The sequence below is a fragment of the Balaenoptera physalus genome (assembly GCF_965194825.1).
Source record: "Balaenoptera physalus genome assembly, chromosome: 14".
NCBI classification, from domain to species: Eukaryota; Metazoa; Chordata; class Mammalia; order Artiodactyla; family Balaenopteridae; genus Balaenoptera; species Balaenoptera physalus.
The window spans coordinates 86,395,500-86,414,470 of record NC_138893.1 but is presented as its reverse complement, the minus strand read 5'-3'; the positions used below and the strand labels follow the sequence as shown (position 1 = coordinate 86,414,470).

At 48.8% G+C, this 18,971-nt stretch overlaps 1 protein-coding gene and 1 pseudogene across 2 annotated transcripts in view; one reads left to right on the top strand and one right to left on the bottom strand.

Moving 5' to 3' along the window:
- Positions 1-10,461, bottom strand: part of LRRC20 (leucine rich repeat containing 20) — a 64,342-nt gene extending 53,881 nt beyond the window's left edge. The window contains exons 1-2 of the mRNA XM_082424615.1: positions 10,308-10,461; positions 4,588-4,726 (exon numbers count right to left, since the gene is read on the bottom strand). Coding sequence (XP_082280741.1) covers positions 4,588-4,669 — 82 coding nt within the window. The 5' untranslated portion in view covers positions 4,670-4,726; positions 10,308-10,461. The remainder of the gene's footprint in view (positions 1-4,587; positions 4,727-10,307) is intronic.
- A 366-nt stretch (positions 10,462-10,827) lies between these two features.
- LOC309642673 (transcription factor E2F4 pseudogene) lies at positions 10,828-13,101 on the top strand (annotated as a pseudogene). The gene has a single exon. The product of its transcript is annotated as a transcription factor E2F4 pseudogene (transcript).
- The last annotated feature ends 5,870 nt before the right edge of the window (positions 13,102-18,971 follow it).

Genomic DNA, 18,971 nt, shown 5'->3' with positions numbered 1-18,971 from the left:
TTGGGGAGACAAGGGGGGCATAGAGAGGAGTGCCTCGTGTGTTGGGGGGGGAGTCTGAGTACAGGGCAGAGTTCCCAACTCTTTGCAAGCTCATCCGAAAAGTCTAGCAGGTGATGCTGAGGAGGGGTGAGGGGCTGGAAGAAAGTGGCTTCAACTCAAACCTAGGGGCAGACCAGAGGCCAGGTGGAAAGAAGCCTACTTCTTGGGGGTCAAGAGGCCTGGAGTGAGGCAACAAGGGCTGTGAACCAAAGCTCAGGTTACAGGAGGAGCAAGCCTGGCTCTGGAGTGCACCCGTGAGCGGCCGAGGCAGCGCGAGTGATGTTTCCCAGGGTTACCTACCTGAGTAAGGTGAGAGCCTGTAATCGAGCTCTCCCCAGCCCAGCCTCTGCAGGGATCTCCCACTCTGCAGCATTGGAGCAGACATCCCACCGGGCCTGAGCCCCCAGCCTGTGCACAGGGAGGCAAGCTGGGGAACCCAGCAGAAGGGGAGAAGTCAGGGAAGCTCATTCCACACCCAGGGGCAGGGGCTTAGAGCAGGAGCTACTCCCTTAACTCCTGTACCTCTTGTCTGCTGTTGGGAAGTGGGTTTTACTTTCACTTTCTAGAGTGGCAGGTGGTCCTTTCCCTAAAATCTATTCTTCTCTGCTTGTGAGAGTAATATGTTCATCATAGAACATTCAGAAAATGAAGAATAGTATTTTCTAACATCCATTTGTATCTTATTTCTTTCCAATTTTTATCTATGTATATACACGTTTAACATAATTGGCATCTTACTGTCTATAGAGTTTGGGATCCTTGTTCTTTTCCAATTCACATTATACATGAGAATTTGCCAGTCCTCATTCAAGCACGTAATGAAATTTTACACACCATGGTTAATAGCTACGTAAATTGCATTACACAGCTGTAACAAAAGTTCTTTAAGCAATTTTCCAGTACTGGCTTTTTAGTTGCTTCAGATTGTTTGCTCTTTTACGTGAGAACCATACTGGGTTACTCCACCTATCTTTCAAGACCCACATCAATTCCCACCTCGTCCAGAAAGCCTTCCCAGACTCCTTCAACACCCAGCAATATCTCCCACCTCTGAATTACCACCACCTGTAGTCCATCTGACACGGCTCAGCACGGAGCCCGTGCGTCAGTCACTGCTGTCCCAGTGGCGGGCCAGTCTCAGGTCCAGAACTCCACTGCACATATCCCTGGGAGCCCCCCAGCACCGTGCACACAGCAGGTGCTCAATACTTGCTGACTGCTGACCCCTCAGATTGCATGAGCCTGATGAGCTCCACCTGCCAAAGGGTCAGGATTGCAGGCGCCCAAAGTGGCCTTCTCTGACATTCTGCTTCTTTGCTGGGCGCTGAAGAAGTAAAAAGGCCCCCTCTCATTCAGCCCTAAGTTTAAAGACCCAGCCACCTCCATGTGAAAGTCTCGAGCTTCAGCCAAGACCACCAAGGCTCAAGCATTTAACTCCTCTCCCAAGTTGACCGGCGATCGGCAACCATCTGCCCCCCACCCCAGAACAGAGAGGGCCCAGGCGCTGGTGCCAGCCAGTTAGGGTTCCAATCCCAGGCACTGCAGTGGCCAGGCAGGACTGCCAGAGGCCTGGCTTGAGTTTTTCAGTGGGCATGACCCGGGCAGAGAGAGAAGCTGGTTGCAGAGCGCCCTACCCTAGACGCCCTGCACACTTCACTCCAGGCAGGGTGTCCACTCTGTTCACAGAAATCCCCACCTGGCCTGCGGAGGCAACTGAATTTGCAATCTCTGGTCCTCAGACATTGAAGTCGAGACTCAACACAGCCTTGGCAGGCTCTCCGCCTGCCAGTGGCATTCCTCATCTCCCCCCTCCCCAGCGGCAACTCTGCAGCAGCCTTGCCCCCACTCAGGCGCAGCCCTCCCGGTGCCTGCCTCCTCACTGCTGCCTCCTGACATCCTCCCTCAAACAGCACGTCCCCCGGGAGGTCAGAATTCCACTCTCCCCGCTCTGCTGCTCCTCCATCCTGCCCCCTTCACACATCTGGATGAGAATGAGCCGCATATGCGTCCCTCTCCCATGCACCATTTTAAGGTAGGGGTAGGTTATTCACCACAGAGATCCGTCGATTTGCACTGAACTCCCCATCCCAAGGCAAGGGGGGACACCCAGCCAGGTGACTGGCTGACACCTGGAGGAGGTGCGTTTGTGGTGGGGGAGGGGAGGGACTTAGGCCCCACCTCCAGCCCTTGGAGATGCGAAAAATTAAAAATAATAGCTGCCATTTATTGAGCTACTCATGCCAAGCACCTTAAGACATTACAATTGCTCCCTTGATGAGGGAGGCACAATTACCATCCCATTTTATAGATGAAGAAATCAAGGCTCCAAGAGGTAAAGCAATCTGCTAAGGAAGCAGGCTAGTAGGTGGCAGAGTGGGGATTCAAATCCAGGCCATATCAGTGGTGGAGAGTCTTGAGCACTCGGGTAAGTGCAACCATATGAGTGACCAGCACAGGATTCCAGAATTCCTTTCCTGAGGGCCCGCAGCCCTCAGTTCACCAGCCGAAGGCTCCCCCCGGCACCACCCCCTGCCAGACTTCCCTCCAAAACCAACAGCAATCTTCAAGTCTGTTTGCTGACAGAGGAGATGCTTCTCTCACTATCGCTCAGTTCAGTAAACACCGCTACGTGCTTTACAAAGTGCCAGACACTGCTCTGGCTCTTGGCAGGTGGGGGACAAAAGACCACAGGATCCCTCCCTTCCAGGGACACTGAATGAGTCCTACAGAGGCGGAAGGGAGCAAGGGGTGGATGGGGCAGGGCCAAGGGCTTCCTGGAAGAGGTGGTGACCAAGTGCATCTTGAAGGCTGAGTGTCCCTCCACTTTCTGGGCCACCACCCCCTGCCCCAGGACCCTCAGACACACCTGACCAATGGCTGCTCACAGAAACGCTCCACCTTTCCAGTCTCTGGACCATTACCAGGTAGTAACCTCCATGCAAATGCTCCTTCATGAAACAGACAGACAGACACAGATACACACAGGCACACACATCCCTAACCTGCCGGTGAAATTCCTCTGTGTGCCAAAGACCCAACTCAAATCCCACCCCGTCAATCATCCCCCAGGCAGGCCTGCGTTCACCTCCTCTGTGTTCCTGCAACACACCTGTGGCTCTAAGATGGCACTTACATTCCAGCGGGACACACACATACACACACACACACACACACACGATCCCCTGCTAACTCTTGCACGTGGTGGATAGTCAACAAATATCTGCTGAATTCAATTAAATGGGATAGTTTGCTTAAGTGCTTACAGCCTTAGGGTAGCTGCATGGGCTAAAACGCGATAACCAGTTCAACAATATATGACACAATTCAATTAAAACAGTGGAATGAAAAGGGGCCGCCTGACTGTGTGACCTGAAAAAAGCCCGCTCTGCCTTCGACCCTTCATCTCCTCATCTGAAATCCGCGGCTAGTCATGCCTGGTGGGTATCATCCATCACAGGCAAGTTGTGAAGATTCAATAAGGCAACACTCGGGAGGCACCTGCACAGGGCCTGGTACATGGGGCTACCCAGCAGTGCCAGCTACTGCCACCTGGTCCAAGGGCACATACACACTTGGAGTCATCGGCAGGCTGAGTGCAGGCAGACACGCTCCCGGCAGATGGAAGCCCTACTCAGAGCTTTTCAAACCTCTTTGAACTATGACCCATAGTAAGAAATACATCTTACGCTGGGACCCCGTATACACAAACTAAACACAACTGCAATAAAAAGTCCATGGAGGTGCTTCTATAGAGAAGTTCCTCACAGCTATCTGAGAGGCTGTCTTCCAGGCTGTAGTCCTCATTTTGGCTGGAATAAAACATTTCTCTATTATTATTATAGATGTTTTATTATTTCTGTCAACAGTGGGAAGGCTGAGAATACAATGTTACAGATGTCAACAGGGTTCAAATGCCAAATGTTAAGTAGCTTTCCCTTCCCTAAGGGAAATGGGAAACTATTAAGAGTTTTCACTGAACAGGTAATAAAGTATGGTTTATATTTTTAAGATTTATATTTAAAAATAAATTAAAAAAAAAAAAAAAAAAAAGTCCATGGAGGGACTTCCATGGTGGTGCAGTGGTTAAGAATCCACCTGCCAATGCAGGGGACACGGGTTCGATCCCTGGGCCGGGAAGATCCCACATGCCGCAGAGCAACTAAGCCCATACGCCACAACTACTGAGCCTGCGCTCTGGAGCCCGTGAGCCACAACTACTGAGCCTGCATGCTGCAAATACTGAAGCCCGCGCTCCTAGAGCCCGTGCTCTGCAACAAGAGAAGCCACCGCAATAAGAAGCCCGCACACCACAACGAAGAGTAGTCCCCGCTCGCCGCAACTAGAGAAAGCCTGTGTGCAGCAACGAAGACCCAATACAGCCAAAAATATATTTTAAAAAAACAAAAGTCCATGGAACACAGCTCCTCACGCCGAGGGGTGCATGCTGATACTGTGCCTTCCACCTTCTCTTTCTATCTCATTTCCAAACTGATTCAATAAACCACGTACAGGGTGACCTACAGCTGGAAAAGCCGTGCCCTCACTCACCCAGGGTGTCGGAGCCGCTCTCCACTGTCTCGTTGACCTTCCTCGCAACTCTGGCCACGGCCTCACCCATCTTCCTCAGCATGCAGACTCAGGTGTCCTGCCGCCAGCCACCAGGCTGGTCTGCTGCTCATAAAGGGACCTGTGCTTGGGGAAGACAAAGGGCCATGAAGTGCCTGCCCACCACCAGCCAGGGACCCACCCCTGACCCACCCTCCCCCGGGGACGCAGGCTGCAGGAAGCACACAGGGAGGGGCCCAGGCCACTCACCTCCTCCTGAGGGGCCCAGAGCCCAGGCCACATCCGGCTCAGCCTTCAGAGTGGCTGATCTGCCCATCAGCCCAGCCCTACCAGTTTCCTGGGAGAATTGACACCTATGACCTCGCCAGGGCTTGAACCAGTGGCCAGGCGGGTGTGAGGATTTAGGTGTGTGCTGGCCTGTGACTCACTTAACAGGCAGAGCAGTGGGGAGAAGGCGGGGTACAGCCAAGTGCAAGGAGAGACACCTGTCCCTCCATCCCACAGGCTCGGAGCCAGTCCATAGGACAACTGCTCCAGCTCCCAGTTCTCCTCAGCCACCTCTGCCAGGTTCCTCCCGCAGGCGGGAAGTGGGGACACAAAGGCAAATGAAACACAGCCCTGCCTGGTCAGAGCTCACTGTCTGGCTGGTGGGTGGTTTCGAAGAATTCCCTTTCCATGCAGCAATACGGAGGGAAAGTTACAGTTTTAGCCACAGATCTGATTGTTAGCCTGATGCTGAGTTTATTGGCGAGACCCCAAGGAAAAAGGAAGGGGGGCAGGACCACTGGGGAGAAAAGGCTTAAAGAAGGGTGAGGACACAATCAAAACGATCAGGTGTAGAAGACATAAGGGACTCGGGAAATGTCTCCAACTCCTTTTTATTAGAGAAGGAAACTGAGGCAGAGAGAGGGACTCAATGACCTGGCCAAGGTCAAAGTAAGTAAATGGCACTAACCTGGCCCAACTCTACATCCAGTGCTCACTTCTTTACAAAAGTCACCCACATCACTAGCGGCAACACCCCATGCAGATAATGAATTTGAGGCCAACATCAGTGCTCTTTCTTGCTCCTGGATCCCAATCCGAGATCCACAGACAGCTCAAGGAGCTCTAATGAACACATCTGAGGGTCAAAGGCAAAAGAATGTGAAGGGCAGAGAGAAGGGGGTGAGGGTACAAACAGATACCAAGAAAAAGTCCACATGTGCTCAACTGGACAGGAAGGCCGAGTCAAGCCCACTCAGGTGCTCAGGGAGAGTTAGTGATGAGTTCAGTATGTGCCTGCATCTTGCCAAGGAAGAAGACAGGCCTAATGCCGAACTCTGACATTTATTAGTTGAGAAGCCTTGGGAAAGATTCTGAACTACTCTGAGCCCCAGTTTCTTCATCTGAGTAGGAGATCTAGTAACACCTGCTGCAGTGGGTTCATATGAGGATTGAACAAAAAATACATACCTTTCTAGACCAGGGCTCAGGACACATAAGTTACTTAATAAATGCTAGCTGAAATGATTAAACAGTACACGTGCAGATACGATGCCAGCACTTAATCCCAGTTACATACCCATGTGACTCAAACAAACAAGTCAGTGGAACTCATCTTTAAGGAATGAGTAGAACTTCCACCTCTCCACCTCCAGGAAGTCTTCCCAGATTGCCCCAGCCCTCAGTGTTCTCTCCTCCCTAAGTTTCAGTAGCACGCAATGCCTTAGCTCAAGCCACTTGGGTTATTTATGAGCTTTTAAAAATATACATACTTATCCCCCGCAGCTGGCCTGCAGACAGCTTAAGGCAGGGAGCAGATATATACTATGCTTTCCCCCTGCACTTCATACCACATACTGAAACAGATGTTCAGTTAGTTTCCCCCAATGGTGATGATGATCAACAGCCATCATTTGGGTTTCAAATCTAAATACAAGTCAACTGACTCTTACAACAAAGATACCATCTAAATGAGAAGGGTCATAAGTCCTAACAATGCCAGGTGGATAACTTGCAGAAGGTGGTCCAGGGTAGAACAGCAGGGAATAGTGAGGACTATGGAAAACTGGACCCAACACCTTCATCATGCTACCTTTAAGACCAACCCCCTAAGCCTGAGTCACAGCAATGTTGCTGGAATCTTGGTGACTCAGTCTAATGCCTTTATGAATGAGAACACTGAGGACCCAAGAAGGGAAGTAAATCAGCCAAACAGAAACGAAAAACCTAGGTCTCCTAACTCCCAGCCCAGGATTCTTCCTACATACCATGCTCCCTCCTTCTCCTATCTGCAGTATTCATCATCAGTAACCACAAACATGTATTGAGCATCTACTAGGAACAGGGCATAAGAATGAAGAGGGAGGAAGGAAATATAGGAAATAGCTCTGACTTATGAGCTTCTGATGAGGAAGACCTTTCTAAGGAACATCACTGAGGCAATCCTGGCCTCACAACAGAGAGGAAAGGGAAGGTAAATCTCCAAGCTACCCAGGGTCTGTGCTAACCCTGGTGAGATTGCATAGGCTACTTTCAATCAGGCACTATGCCTGCAATTCTACTAGCTGCCACCAGGTGGGAGCAGTGGTGCCTTAAGCTAAAGAGCCCATTGAAGAAAACTAGTCAAATTAAAAACCTTACCCCTGGTGGTAAGCTCAGACACCCTATAGTGTGGGTCAGAGATTGGACATTGAAGCAGGAACAGCCTGTAAAGTCTAGGTGTCAGAGTAAGTCACTAGGAGGACAGGCCCCTTACAGGCCCCAGAGGATGCTCTGGATACAGCACAGATGTGCCCTAGGCCCCCAAGGGGTTCCGGCTACCTAAAATCACCAACCCCACTAACTGGCTAGGAAACCACTCTCCCTTCACCTAAAACTACCTATTCCCCAAGGGAGAATTTCTTATAAATTCCAGCTGACAGTCCCTCTCCCAGGTCAGGTGACCAAGGCCTGTCACTTTTTGGCATAGGCAGGGCTGAAATGGGAGGGTGGCAGGGCCATATGTGGTATAAGGCCCAAGATGGGGTAGGAGGGCCCCAGAACTGAGGGGAGAACAAACTTGAGATGACGAGAGTCTGGAGTGGGTCCCCAAAAGAGGTCCTACAAGGTTGTCCAACTTTGCTGACTGCTCCTTCCAGCCCCAACCCAACACTGGACCTCTCTGACCAAAAAGTAGCAAGAATTTATTGAGCATGTAACAGGAGCCCTCAGAGACAGGGGGCGGGGGGGGAAATAAGGCAAGCTGCTCTTCCTTTCTTTGGTTTTAAACTGTTTTTAAGAAAAATAGAGAATTGTCTGAGTCACATATGAGTGATGGAGAGAACTATGGACCCACTCCTCACTGAGTGAGAAGCCTCCTAGGCAGGGCCACCCTAGGACATGAGGGGCCCCTACCTATGCAAATAATTTGAGTCAACCAAAATCAGCATGTCAGCACCATTCTGGCTGCCCAGTCTCATGCACTTCCATGAAAGAAAGACCTTGCCGGCCAGTGGGAGCAATCAGCACGCAAGGCAGCCCTCCTGGAACCAGACCACAACCACAGGACCCCAAGACAACCCAACCCTACAGGCAGGCTCCTTGAGGCATCTGGTCAACCCCACAGGCAGGGGTAGTAGTAGCAGAAAATCAGAGAGTGTCCCAAAGGGGGGAAACAGGAACCACCAGCCCATATGGGTCTGTTCTGGGTTTGGGGTCCCAGTCATGAGAGGTCAGCCTTAGAAAACTACTCCAAAGTGCTCCAAATCCTGGAGACCCTTCAACACAGTGTCCAAACTCATACTCACACTGCTGCTGTCTCAGCAATACATCCCTCTCCACATCCCTCCCCAACTCCTCTTTCTTCAGAGTGTGCATCATAGTCCTAGGAAATGTTTAAATCCAACAAACATGTCCTGGGCCCTTCTGTAAGGCCCTCACTGGAAGAGTTAAGGTACAGAGACAGGGCTTGGGCCAGAATAAGCTTCCCATCAGGTAAGAGAGACTCAGTGACAAAAGGCAGAATGAGCCAGATGCTGGAGGCCACAACGCCAGGCCCAAGGACCATGTGTGCCTTCTGCCATGAAGGCACATGGCATGGCTGGGAAGAGGGACAGAGGCAGGGGCTGAGCAGAAGTACCCAAATGATAAGAGAAAGAGGGAGACAGGAAGCCAGTCTGTCCCCAGATTACTGGGGGAGGGGCTGGAGGCCACCCTGTAAGTCTGTCCTCTGTTTCTCTTCAGGGAACTATGAAAGGTTTTTTGAGGAGAGCAGCCTAATCCAACCGGAGTTTTGGAAAATTATCACTGTTGTGAGCAGTCCCATTGTCAGCTGGAATTACCACCCTCCTCACTGGGTTGTTTTGAGAAGTAAATGACATATAACTTTTGAGGCAAACTGTTAAGCATTTCCCACACCAACGCATTACTGATATGTGATTAAACCGCTACAGATGGTAAGTTAGGATATAATAAATGGAATGTCAGAAAAGAAGTTGTCCTGCTTTGTGAGAGCTGGCAACTGAGTCCTCCTGTATCTGTAACCTGGTTTCACCTGGACACAGGTTTGGGGGGGATGATTTTTGCTTAAACACTGACCCTAACCCTCTGCCAGGGCTCCAGCCCTCATCAGTGAGAACTCTACCTTATCTGAAGCCCCGAGATCTGTGCAAAGGAGCTGCTGTGACACCCCGTCCGCACCAGCTGCTCCTATATTTAGTTACTGGTGTGGGCACTTGGGAACTTTAGAGCCTGGCAGCCACTCTGAAGGACAACTCGAGCCTCTTGCTCCATGTGTGCGAGCTCCCCCCACTCCCACCCCCACTGGCTGCAGCGGGTCCTCTGGACCGCGCAAGCTAAGGAGCCACTGGGGAAGTGCGAAGCAGTCGGCTGGATCGGACCCAAGTAGCCCCGAAGGCCCACTCGAGCCCAGACAGAGTTGACCCACTTTTCCACCCAAGGGAAAGAAGCCCGCTGGGGCGAGAGCGGCACGGACTGGCCCCCTGTTTTTCAGCCATGAGGTTCCGAGAGCCGCGTGCGTGCTTCTGTATGGGCATCTAAGCATCCTCGGACTGCGCCTCCCAGGACTGAGCGCGGTGGCCAGGCCAGGGTCCCCACGCCTCGCGCTAGGGGACCGCCTCACCATCTTCCCCACCCCCCGGCGCCCGTAGCCAATGGCTCCTCGTCGCCGGCCCTCCGCTCGCCAGGCAGGCGGAGACTGGGGAGAATAAAGCAGGCAGAGAGGAGAACGCTGGTGATCGCTGAGGGCCGGGGACTCCCGCGCTACCCGGAGGCCGAGAGGAACGCTCTGGGACAGGCGTCTGCAGCTCCCCGGAGGGGAAGCAAACCCCGAAAAGTGTGGCTTCAGGCACGAAATTTACAACAGCCTCTCCCAGCAGGGGCGCCTCCCGCGGGGAACGGAGGCCCCCTCGGGACGGCTTCCCCAGGCTCCCTATTCCCTGGTACCTCGGCGCGCGCTCCCCCGAGCCAGCCGGGGTCCAGCCGCAGTCTGCAAGCCAGAGCCGGCGCGGCGCCGGGCCCCTTGGCACTGCAGAAGCCGCAGCTGATGCACCGCTGCTCCTTCCGCGGGGTGACTTGGGGGAGGGGAGGGTACACTACGGAAACGGGGACATTTCTCTCCCTCTCTCCCCCAGCCCCTCCAGCGCTTAGCCTCAGACTACGTTTACTTTGCGGGGCACGAAGGTGGGGCCCCGTTCCGGGCCGCTCTCTGCTCCACTTACGGCGACAATGCCTCCTAGCGCCCTGCGCAGCGCAGTCACGCTCCCTCGGCCGCCGGCGGCGCCCCATGCAGCAGCGGCGAGCTGGAACTGGCCGGGAGGGGGCAGAGGAGCTGCGGTCTCTGAGCGCACGGTCGCCCGGCCAATCGCCGCGCCAGGAGCCGCCCCAGGGCGGGAGTAGGCAGCCGCGCGCAACCAATTAGTGCGCGGGTCCTCACGAGGCGCCCCCGGAAAAGCGGCCTGTGCGCTCTCGTCTGCAGGGTGGATCCGCTTTGTGTTCGGCTTGTGGAGGAAAAACGCTTTGGACGGCGGGAGTGTAGACCGGAACGTGCAACAGATCCCAAGATTAATAGGACTGAGTCTCCAGATTTGTTTTTCTCGAGGGAGCAGAGTTGAATTAGCCAGATCAGGGGTACTTTGAGAAAGGTGAAGATGGGGACTAGGAAGCTTTTCCCGTCGTGCCTTCAAGGCGCCCATTCAGGTTTTTAGAGGCAATAATTCTGGCTACGCTAAGTAACTCTATCAAATAAGAATTAAAATGTATAAATACCTACTTCACAGGGTCATTGTGAGGATTAATACCTGAAAAGTTTAGTGCAGTGCCCGGCATGATGGCTCAGGGAAGGGTAGCTGCTTCGCAGGCCTACGTTTACAGAGGATTCCCCATAGACTCTTTACTAGGCACTGTGGGGAGGAGCAAAGAGATGAGGCCCCTAACTCAACCAGCGATGGTGGTCAATGAGTCAAATGCTCTAATAAACAGAAGCATGTGTTAAATATGTGGGAGTCCTGAAGAAAGAACGTTTAATTCTGCCCCTGGGGATTGGGGTAGTTAGATAAGGAACACACATTCACTTGGGTCTTGATGGATATTATGAGTTAAATTGTGTCTCCCCCCCAAAAAAGATATGTTGAAGTCTTAACCCCCAGTACCTCAGAATGTGGCCTTATTTGGAAATATGGTCATTGCAGGTATAATTAGTTAAGATGAGGTCATACTGGCATAGGCTGTGACTGGTGTTCTTATAAGAAGAGAAGAGACACATCGACACAAAGGGAGAAGGCCATGTGAAGATGGAGGCGTAGTAGAGTGATGTGTCCACAAGCCAAGGAATCCCAAGGAGTGTGGGCAAGGATCAGAAATTAAGAAGAGGCAAGGAACGGATTCTCCCTCAGAGCCTCCGAAAAGGAACCATTTCCGCTGACACCTTGATTTCAGACTTCTAGCCTCCAGAACTGTGAGAATAAGTTTCTCTTGTTTTCAGCTACCTAGTTTGTGGCAATTTGTTGCAACAGCCCTGGGAAACTGCCACAGTAGGTGAGTCGGAATAAAGGGAAGGGGACGAGAAACACCTCCAAGAAAGTCTTTCAAAACTGAATGCCTGGGCTGTGCCGGCCTGACCTGGCCTGGCTGAGGGGAGGTGGTGGGAGGGCGTTATGGCAGAGGCCGGGCCACAGGCGCTGCCGCCCCCGGGCACCCCAAGCCGGCACGAGAAGAGTTTGGAACTTCTCACTACCAAGTTCGTGTCGCTTCTGCAGGAGGCAAAGGACGGCGTGCTTGACCTCAAGCTGGCAGCTGACACCCTAGCTGTTTGCCGGAAGTGGCGGATTTATGACATTACTAATGTGCTGGAAGGTATCGGGCTGATGGAGAAAAAATCCAAGAATAGCATCCAGTAGAAGGGCGTGGGGCCTGGCTGCAATACCCGGGAGATTGCGGACAAGTTGACTGAGCTCAAGGCAGAGATCGAGGAGCTGCAGCAGCGAGAGCAAGAACTAGACCAGCACAAGGTGTGGGTGCAGCAGACCATCCGGAACATCACAGAGGACGTGCAGAACAGCTGCTTGGCCTACGTGACTCATGAGGACATCTGCAGATGCTTTGCTGGAGATGCCATCCAGGCCCCGTCGGGCACCAGCCTGGAGGTGCCCATCCCAGAGGGCCTCAATGGGCAGAAGAAGTACCAGATTCACCTGAAGAGTGTAAGTGGCCCCATCGAGGTGCTGCTGGTGAACAGGAGGCATGGAGCTCACCACCTGTGGCGGTGCCTATGCCACCACCCGAAGATCTGCTCCAGAGCCCGTCTGCTGTCTCTCCCCCTCCGCCTCTGCCCAAGCCTGCGCTGGCCCAGCCACAGAATGCCTCACGCCCAAGCAGTCCCCAGGTGACCATCCCCAACCCTGTTCCCGGCAGCACCGAAGCCCAGGGGGTGGCCGGTCCAGCAGCTGAGATCACAGTGAGTGGTGGCCCTGGAACCAATAGCAAGGACAGTAGTGAGTTCAGCTCCCTCCCACTGGGCCTGACAACACTGGACACCCAGCCGCTGCAGTCCTCTGCCCTGTTGGACAGCAGCAGCAGCAATAGCAGTTCATCCGGACCCAACCCTTCTACCTCCTTTGAGCCCATCAAGGCAGACCCCACAGGTGTTCTGGAGCTCCCCAAAGAGCTGTCAGAAATCTGATCCCACTCGAGAGTGCATGAGCTCAGAGCTCTTGGAGGAACTGATGTCCTCAGAAGTGTTTGCACCCCTCCTCCACCTTTCTCCATCCCCTGGAGACCACGATTACATCTCCATCCTGGATGAGAGTGAAGGTGTCTGTGACCTCTTTGATGTGCGTGTTCCCAACCTCTGACTGACAGGGGTATGCCCTTTGTGGCTGGGACACAGACTGTCTAACCTGGGGGCCGCCTGGGGACCTCCCCCGACCCCACCCCTACACAGCTTGAGAGCCGCAGACTCCTGGCTTCCCCAGCCTTCCCTCACTGCGCAGTTCTGGCCACAAGTCCCACTCCTGCACCAACACCTGTTTTCTGTGCTGGGAGAGCAGGGGAAAGGGGCTTAGCCTGCTCCACTGTGGAGCCAAAGTGTTTGCCGCTCCTTTTTTGGGGACTTCCCCTATCTGGTAGCCTCCCCTCGCCCTCCCAGAGTTCAGTTTCAGCTGCCACCCACTGGCACAGATCCAAGGACCCTCCATCGCCCTCCTAGGGCAGCTCGTCCAGCCCCACCGCCCTGTATCTGCCAGCCCCTCCCCCTCCAGGAGGAAGCATGGGGTGGAGCTGGGCACTTGCCAGCACCTAGCCTAGCCTCCTTCACTTCTCCCCACGGGGACCACACAGCTCCTCTGTACCGCTCATGTGCCCCCTTTCTGCTGGACCCTTGGCCCTGAGAACCTGCTGGGGGCGGGGGAAGGAGCAGGTTGCTAACAGGAGGAATGGAGATCTCTAGCTAGGAATCTGGGTGGGAGAGTCCCTGAGGATTGGCCCAGCCTCCGTCTGACCCACAGCCCCCGTCTTGTTTTCTGAGGGGTTTTTTTGAATTTTTGAATTTTATTTTTATTTATTTTTTTATACAGCAGGTTCTTATTAGTTATCCATTTTAGACATATTAGTGTATATATATCAATCCCAATCTCCCAATTCATCACACCACCACCATCCCCCTCCGCTGCTTTCCCTGCTTGGTGTCCATACGTTTGTTTTCTACATCTGTGTCTCAGTTTCTGCCCTGCAAACCGGTTCATCTGTACCATTTTTCTAGGTTCCACATATATGCGTTAATAGACGATATTTGTTTTTCTATTTCTGACTTACTTCACTCTGTATGACAGTCTCTAGATTCATCTACATCTCTACAAATGACCCAATTTCGTTCCTTTTTATACCTGAGTAACATTCCGTTGTATATATGTACCACATCTTCTTTATCCATTCATCTGTCGATGGGCATTTAGGTTGCTTCCATGACCTGGCTATTGTAAATAGTGGTGCAATGAACATTGGGGTGCATGTGTCTCTGTGAATTATGGTTTTCTCTGGGTATATGCCCAGTAGTGGGATTGCTGGGTCATATGTAATTCTATTTTCAGTTTTTTAAGGAACCTCCACACTGTTCTCCATAGTGGCTGTATCAATTTACATTCCCACCAACAGTGCAAGAGGGTTCCCTTTTGTCCACACCCTCTCCAGCATTTGTTGTTTGTAGATTTTCTGATGATGCCCATTGTAACTGGTGTGAGGTGATACCTCGTAATTTTGATTTGTATTTCTCTAATAATTAGTGATGTTGAGCAGCTTTTTGTGTGCTTCTTGGCCATCTGTATGTCTTCTTTGGAGAAAAGTCTATTTGGGTCTTCTGCCCATTTTTAGATTGGGTTGTTTGTTTTTTTAATATTGAGCTGCATGAGCTGTTTATATATTTTGGAGATTAATCCTTTGTCCATTGATTCGTTTGCAAATATTTTCTCCCATTCTGAGGGTTATCTTTTCGTCTTGTTTGTAGTTTCCTTTGCTTGCAAAAGCTTTTAAGCTTCATTAGGTCCCATTTGTTTATTTTTGTTTTTATTTCCATTACTCTAGGAGGTGGATCAAAAAAGATCTTGCTGTGATTTATGTCAAAGAGTGTTCTTCCTATGTTTTCCTCTAAGAGTTTTATAGTGTCCAGTCTTACATTTAGGTCTCTAATCCATTTTGAGGTTTTTTTTGTGTATGGTGTTAGGAAGTGTTCTAATTTCATTCTTTTACATGTAGCTGTCCAGTTTTCCCAGCACCAGTTATTGAACAGACTGTCTTTTCTCCATTGTATATCCTTGCCTCCTTTGTCATAGATTAGTTGACCATAGGTGTGTGAGTTTATCTCTGGGCTTTCTATCCTGTTCCATTGATCTGTATTTCTGTTTTTGTGCCAGTACCATATTGTCTTGATTACTGTAGCTTTGTAATATAGTCTGAAGTCAGGGAGTCTGATTCTTCCAGCTCCGTTTTTTTCCCTCAAGACTGCTTTGGCTATTCGGGGTCTTTTGTGTCTCCATACAAATTTTAAGATTTTTTTGTTCTAGTTCTGTAAAAAATGCCGTTGGTAATTTGATAGGGATTGCATTGAATCTGTAGATTGCTTTGGGTAGTATAGTCATTTTCACAATACTGATTCTTCCAATCCAAGAACATGGTATATCTCTCCAACTGTTTGTATCATCTTTAATTTCTTTCAACAGTGTCTTATAGTTTTCTGCATACAGGTCTTTTGTCTCCCTAGGTAGGTTTATTCCTAGGTATTTTATTCTTTTTGTTGCTAGGGTAAATGGGAGTGTTTCCTTAATTTCTCTTTAAGATTTTTCATCATTAGTGTATAGGAATGCAAGAGATTTCTCTGCATTAATTTTGTATCCTGCAACTTTACTAAATTCATTGATTAGCTCTAGTAGTTTTCTGGTGGCATCTTTAGGATTCTCTATGTATAGTATCATGTCATCTGCAAACAGTGACAGTTTTACTTCTTCTTTTCCAATTTGTATTCCTTTTATTTCTTTTTCTTCTCTGATTGCCGTGGCTAGGACTTCCAAAACTATGTTGAATAATAGTGGTGAGAGTGGACATCCTTGTCTTGTTCCTGATCTTAGAGGAAATGCTTTCAGTTTTTCACCACTGAGAATGATGTTTACTGTGGGTTTGTCATATACGGCCTTTATTATGTTGAGGTAGGTTCCCTCTATGCCCACTTTCTGGAGAGTTTTTATCATAAATGGGTGCTGAATTTTGTCAAAAGCTTTTTCTGCATCTATTGAGATAATCATTTGGTTTTTATTCTTCAATTTGTTAATATGGTGTATCACATTGATTGATTTGCGTATATTGAAGAATCTTTGCATCCCTGGGATAAATCCCACTTGATCATGGTGTGTGATCCTTTTAATGTGTTGTTGGAGTCTGTTTGCTAGTATCTTGTTGAGGAGTTTTGCATCTATATTCATCAGTGATATTGGTCTGTAATTTTCTTTCTTTGTAGTATCTTTGTCTGGTTTTGGTATCAGGGTGATGGTGGCCTCATAGAATGGGTTTGGGAGTGTTCCTTTCTCTGCAGTTTTTTGGAAGAGTTTGAGAAGGATGGGTGTTAGCTCTTCTCTAAATGTTTGATAGAATATCACCTGTGAAGCCATCTGGTCCTGGACTTTTGTTTGTTGGAAGATTTTTAATCACAGTTTCAATTTCATTACTTGTGATTGGTCTGTTCCTATTTTCTATCTTCCTGGTTTGGTCTTGGAAGGTTATACCTCTCTAAGAATTTGTCCATTTCTTCCAGATTGTCCATTTTATTGGCATAGAGTTGCTTGTAGTAGTCTCTTAGAATGCTTTGTATTTCTGCGGTGTCTGTTTTAACTTCTCATTATTCATTTCTAATTTTATTGATTTGAGTCTTCTCCCTCTTTTTCTTGATGAGTCTGGCTAATGGTTTATCAATTTTGTTTATCTTCTCAAAGAACCAGCTTTTAGTTTTATTGATCTTTGCTATTGTTTTCTTTGTTTCTATTTCATTTATTTCGGCTCTGATCTTTATGATTTCTTTCCTTCTGCTAACTTTGGGTTTTGTTTGTTCTTCTTTCTCTAGTTCCTTTAGGTGTAAGGTTAGATTGTTTATTTGAGATTTTTCTTGTTTCTTGAGGTAGGCTTGTATTGCTATAAACTTCCCTCTTAGAACTGCTTTTGCTGCATCCCATAGGTTTTGGATCGTCGTGTTTTCATTGTCATTTGCCTATAGGTATTTTTTGATTTCCTCTTTGATTTCTTCAGTGATCTCTTGGTTATTTAGTAACGTATTGTTTAGCCTCCATGTGTTTGTGTTTTTTACGTTTTTTTTCCCTGTAATTGATTTCTAATCTCATAGTGTTGTGGTCAGAAAAGATGCTTGATATGATTTCAATTTTCTTAAATTTACTGAGGCTTGATTTGTGACCCAAGATGTGATCTATCCTGGAGAATGTTCCATGTGCCCTTGAGAAGAAAGTGTAATCTGCTGTTTTTGGATGGAATGTCCTGTAAATATCAAATCTCTCTGGTCTATTGTGTCATTTAAAGCTTGTGTTTCCTTTTTAATTTTCTGTTTGGATTATCTGTCCATTGGTGTAAGTGAGGTGTTAAAGTCCCCCACTATTATTGTGTTACTGTCTATTTCCTCTTTTATAGCTGTTAGCAGTTGCCTTATGTATTGAGGTGCTCCTATGTTGGGTGCATATATATTTATAATTGTTATATCTTCTTCTTGGATTGATCCCTTGATCATTATGTAGTGTCCTTCCTTGTCTCTTGTAACATTCTTTATTTCAAAGTCTATTTTATCTGATATGAGTATTGCTACTCCAGCTTTCTTTTGATTTCCATTTGCATGGAATATCTTTTTCCATCCCCTCACTTTCAGTCTGTATGTGTCCCTAGGTCTGAAGTGGGTCTCTTGTAGACAGCATATATATGGGTCTTGTTTTTGTATCCATTCAGCGAGCCTGTGTTTTTTGGTTGGAGCATTTAATCTATTCATGTTTAAGGTAATTATCGATATGTATGTTCCTATGACCATTTTCTTAATTGTTTTGGGTTTGTTTTTGTAGGTCCTTTTCTTCTCTGTGTTTCCCACTTAGAGAAGTTCCTTTAGCATTTGCTGTAGAGCTGGTTTGGTAGTGCTGAATTCTCTTAGCTTTTGCTTGTCTGTAAAGCTTTTGATTTCTCCATTGAATCTGAATGAGATCCTTGCCTGGTAAAGTAATCTTGGTTGTAGGTTCTTCCCTTTCATCACTTTAAATGTGTCATGCCACTCCCTTCTGGCTTGTAGAGTTTCTGCTGAGAAATCAGCTGTTAACCTTATGAGAATTCCCTTGTATGTTATTTGTCTTTTTTCCTTTGTTCCTTTCAATAATTTTTCTTTGTCTTTAATTTTTGCCAATTTGATTACTATGTGTCTCAGCGTGTTTCTCCTTGGGTTTATCCTGTATTGGACTCTCTGCACTTCCTGGACTTGGGTGGCTATTTCCTTTCCCATGTTAGGGAAGTTTTTGACTATAATCTCTTCAAATTTTTTGTCAGGTCCTCTCTCTCTCTTCTCCTTCTGGGACCCTTATAATGTTGTTGCGTTTAATGTTGTCCCAGAGGTCTCTTAGGCTGTCTTCATTTCTTTTCATTCTTTTTTCTTTATTCTGTTCCGCAGCAGTGAATTCCACCATTCTGTCTTCCAGGTCACTTATCCGTTCTTCTGCCTCAGTTATTCTGCTATTGATTCCTTCTTGTGTATTTTTCATTTCAGTTATTGTATTCATCTCTGTTTGTTTGTTCTTTAATTCTTCTAGGTCTTTGTTAAACATTTCTTGCATCTTCTCGATCTTTGCCTCCATTCTTATTCCGAGGTCCTGGATCATCTTCACTATCATTATTCTGAATTCTTTTTCTGGAAGCTTGCCTATCTCCACTTCATTTAGTTGTTTTTCTGGGGTTTTATCTTTTTCCTTCATCTGGTACATAGCCCTCTGCCTTTTCCTCTTGTCTATCTTTCTGAGAATGTGGTTTTTGTTCCACAGGCTGCAGGATTGTAGTTCTTCTTGCTTCTGCTGTCTTCCCTCTGGTGGATGAGGCTATCTAAGAGGCTTGTGCAAGTTTCCTGATGGGAGGGACTGGTGATGGGTAGAGCTGGCTATGACTCTGGTGGGCAGAGCTCAGTAAAACTTTAATCTGCTTGTCTGTTGTTGGGTGGGGCTGGGTTCCCTCCCTGTTGGTCATTTGGCCTGAGGCGACCCAACACTGGAGCCTACCCAGGCTCTTTGGTGGGGCTAATGGCGGACTCTGGGAGGGCTCATGCCAAGGAGTACTTCCCAGAACTTCTGCTGCCAGTGTCCTTCTCCTCACAATGA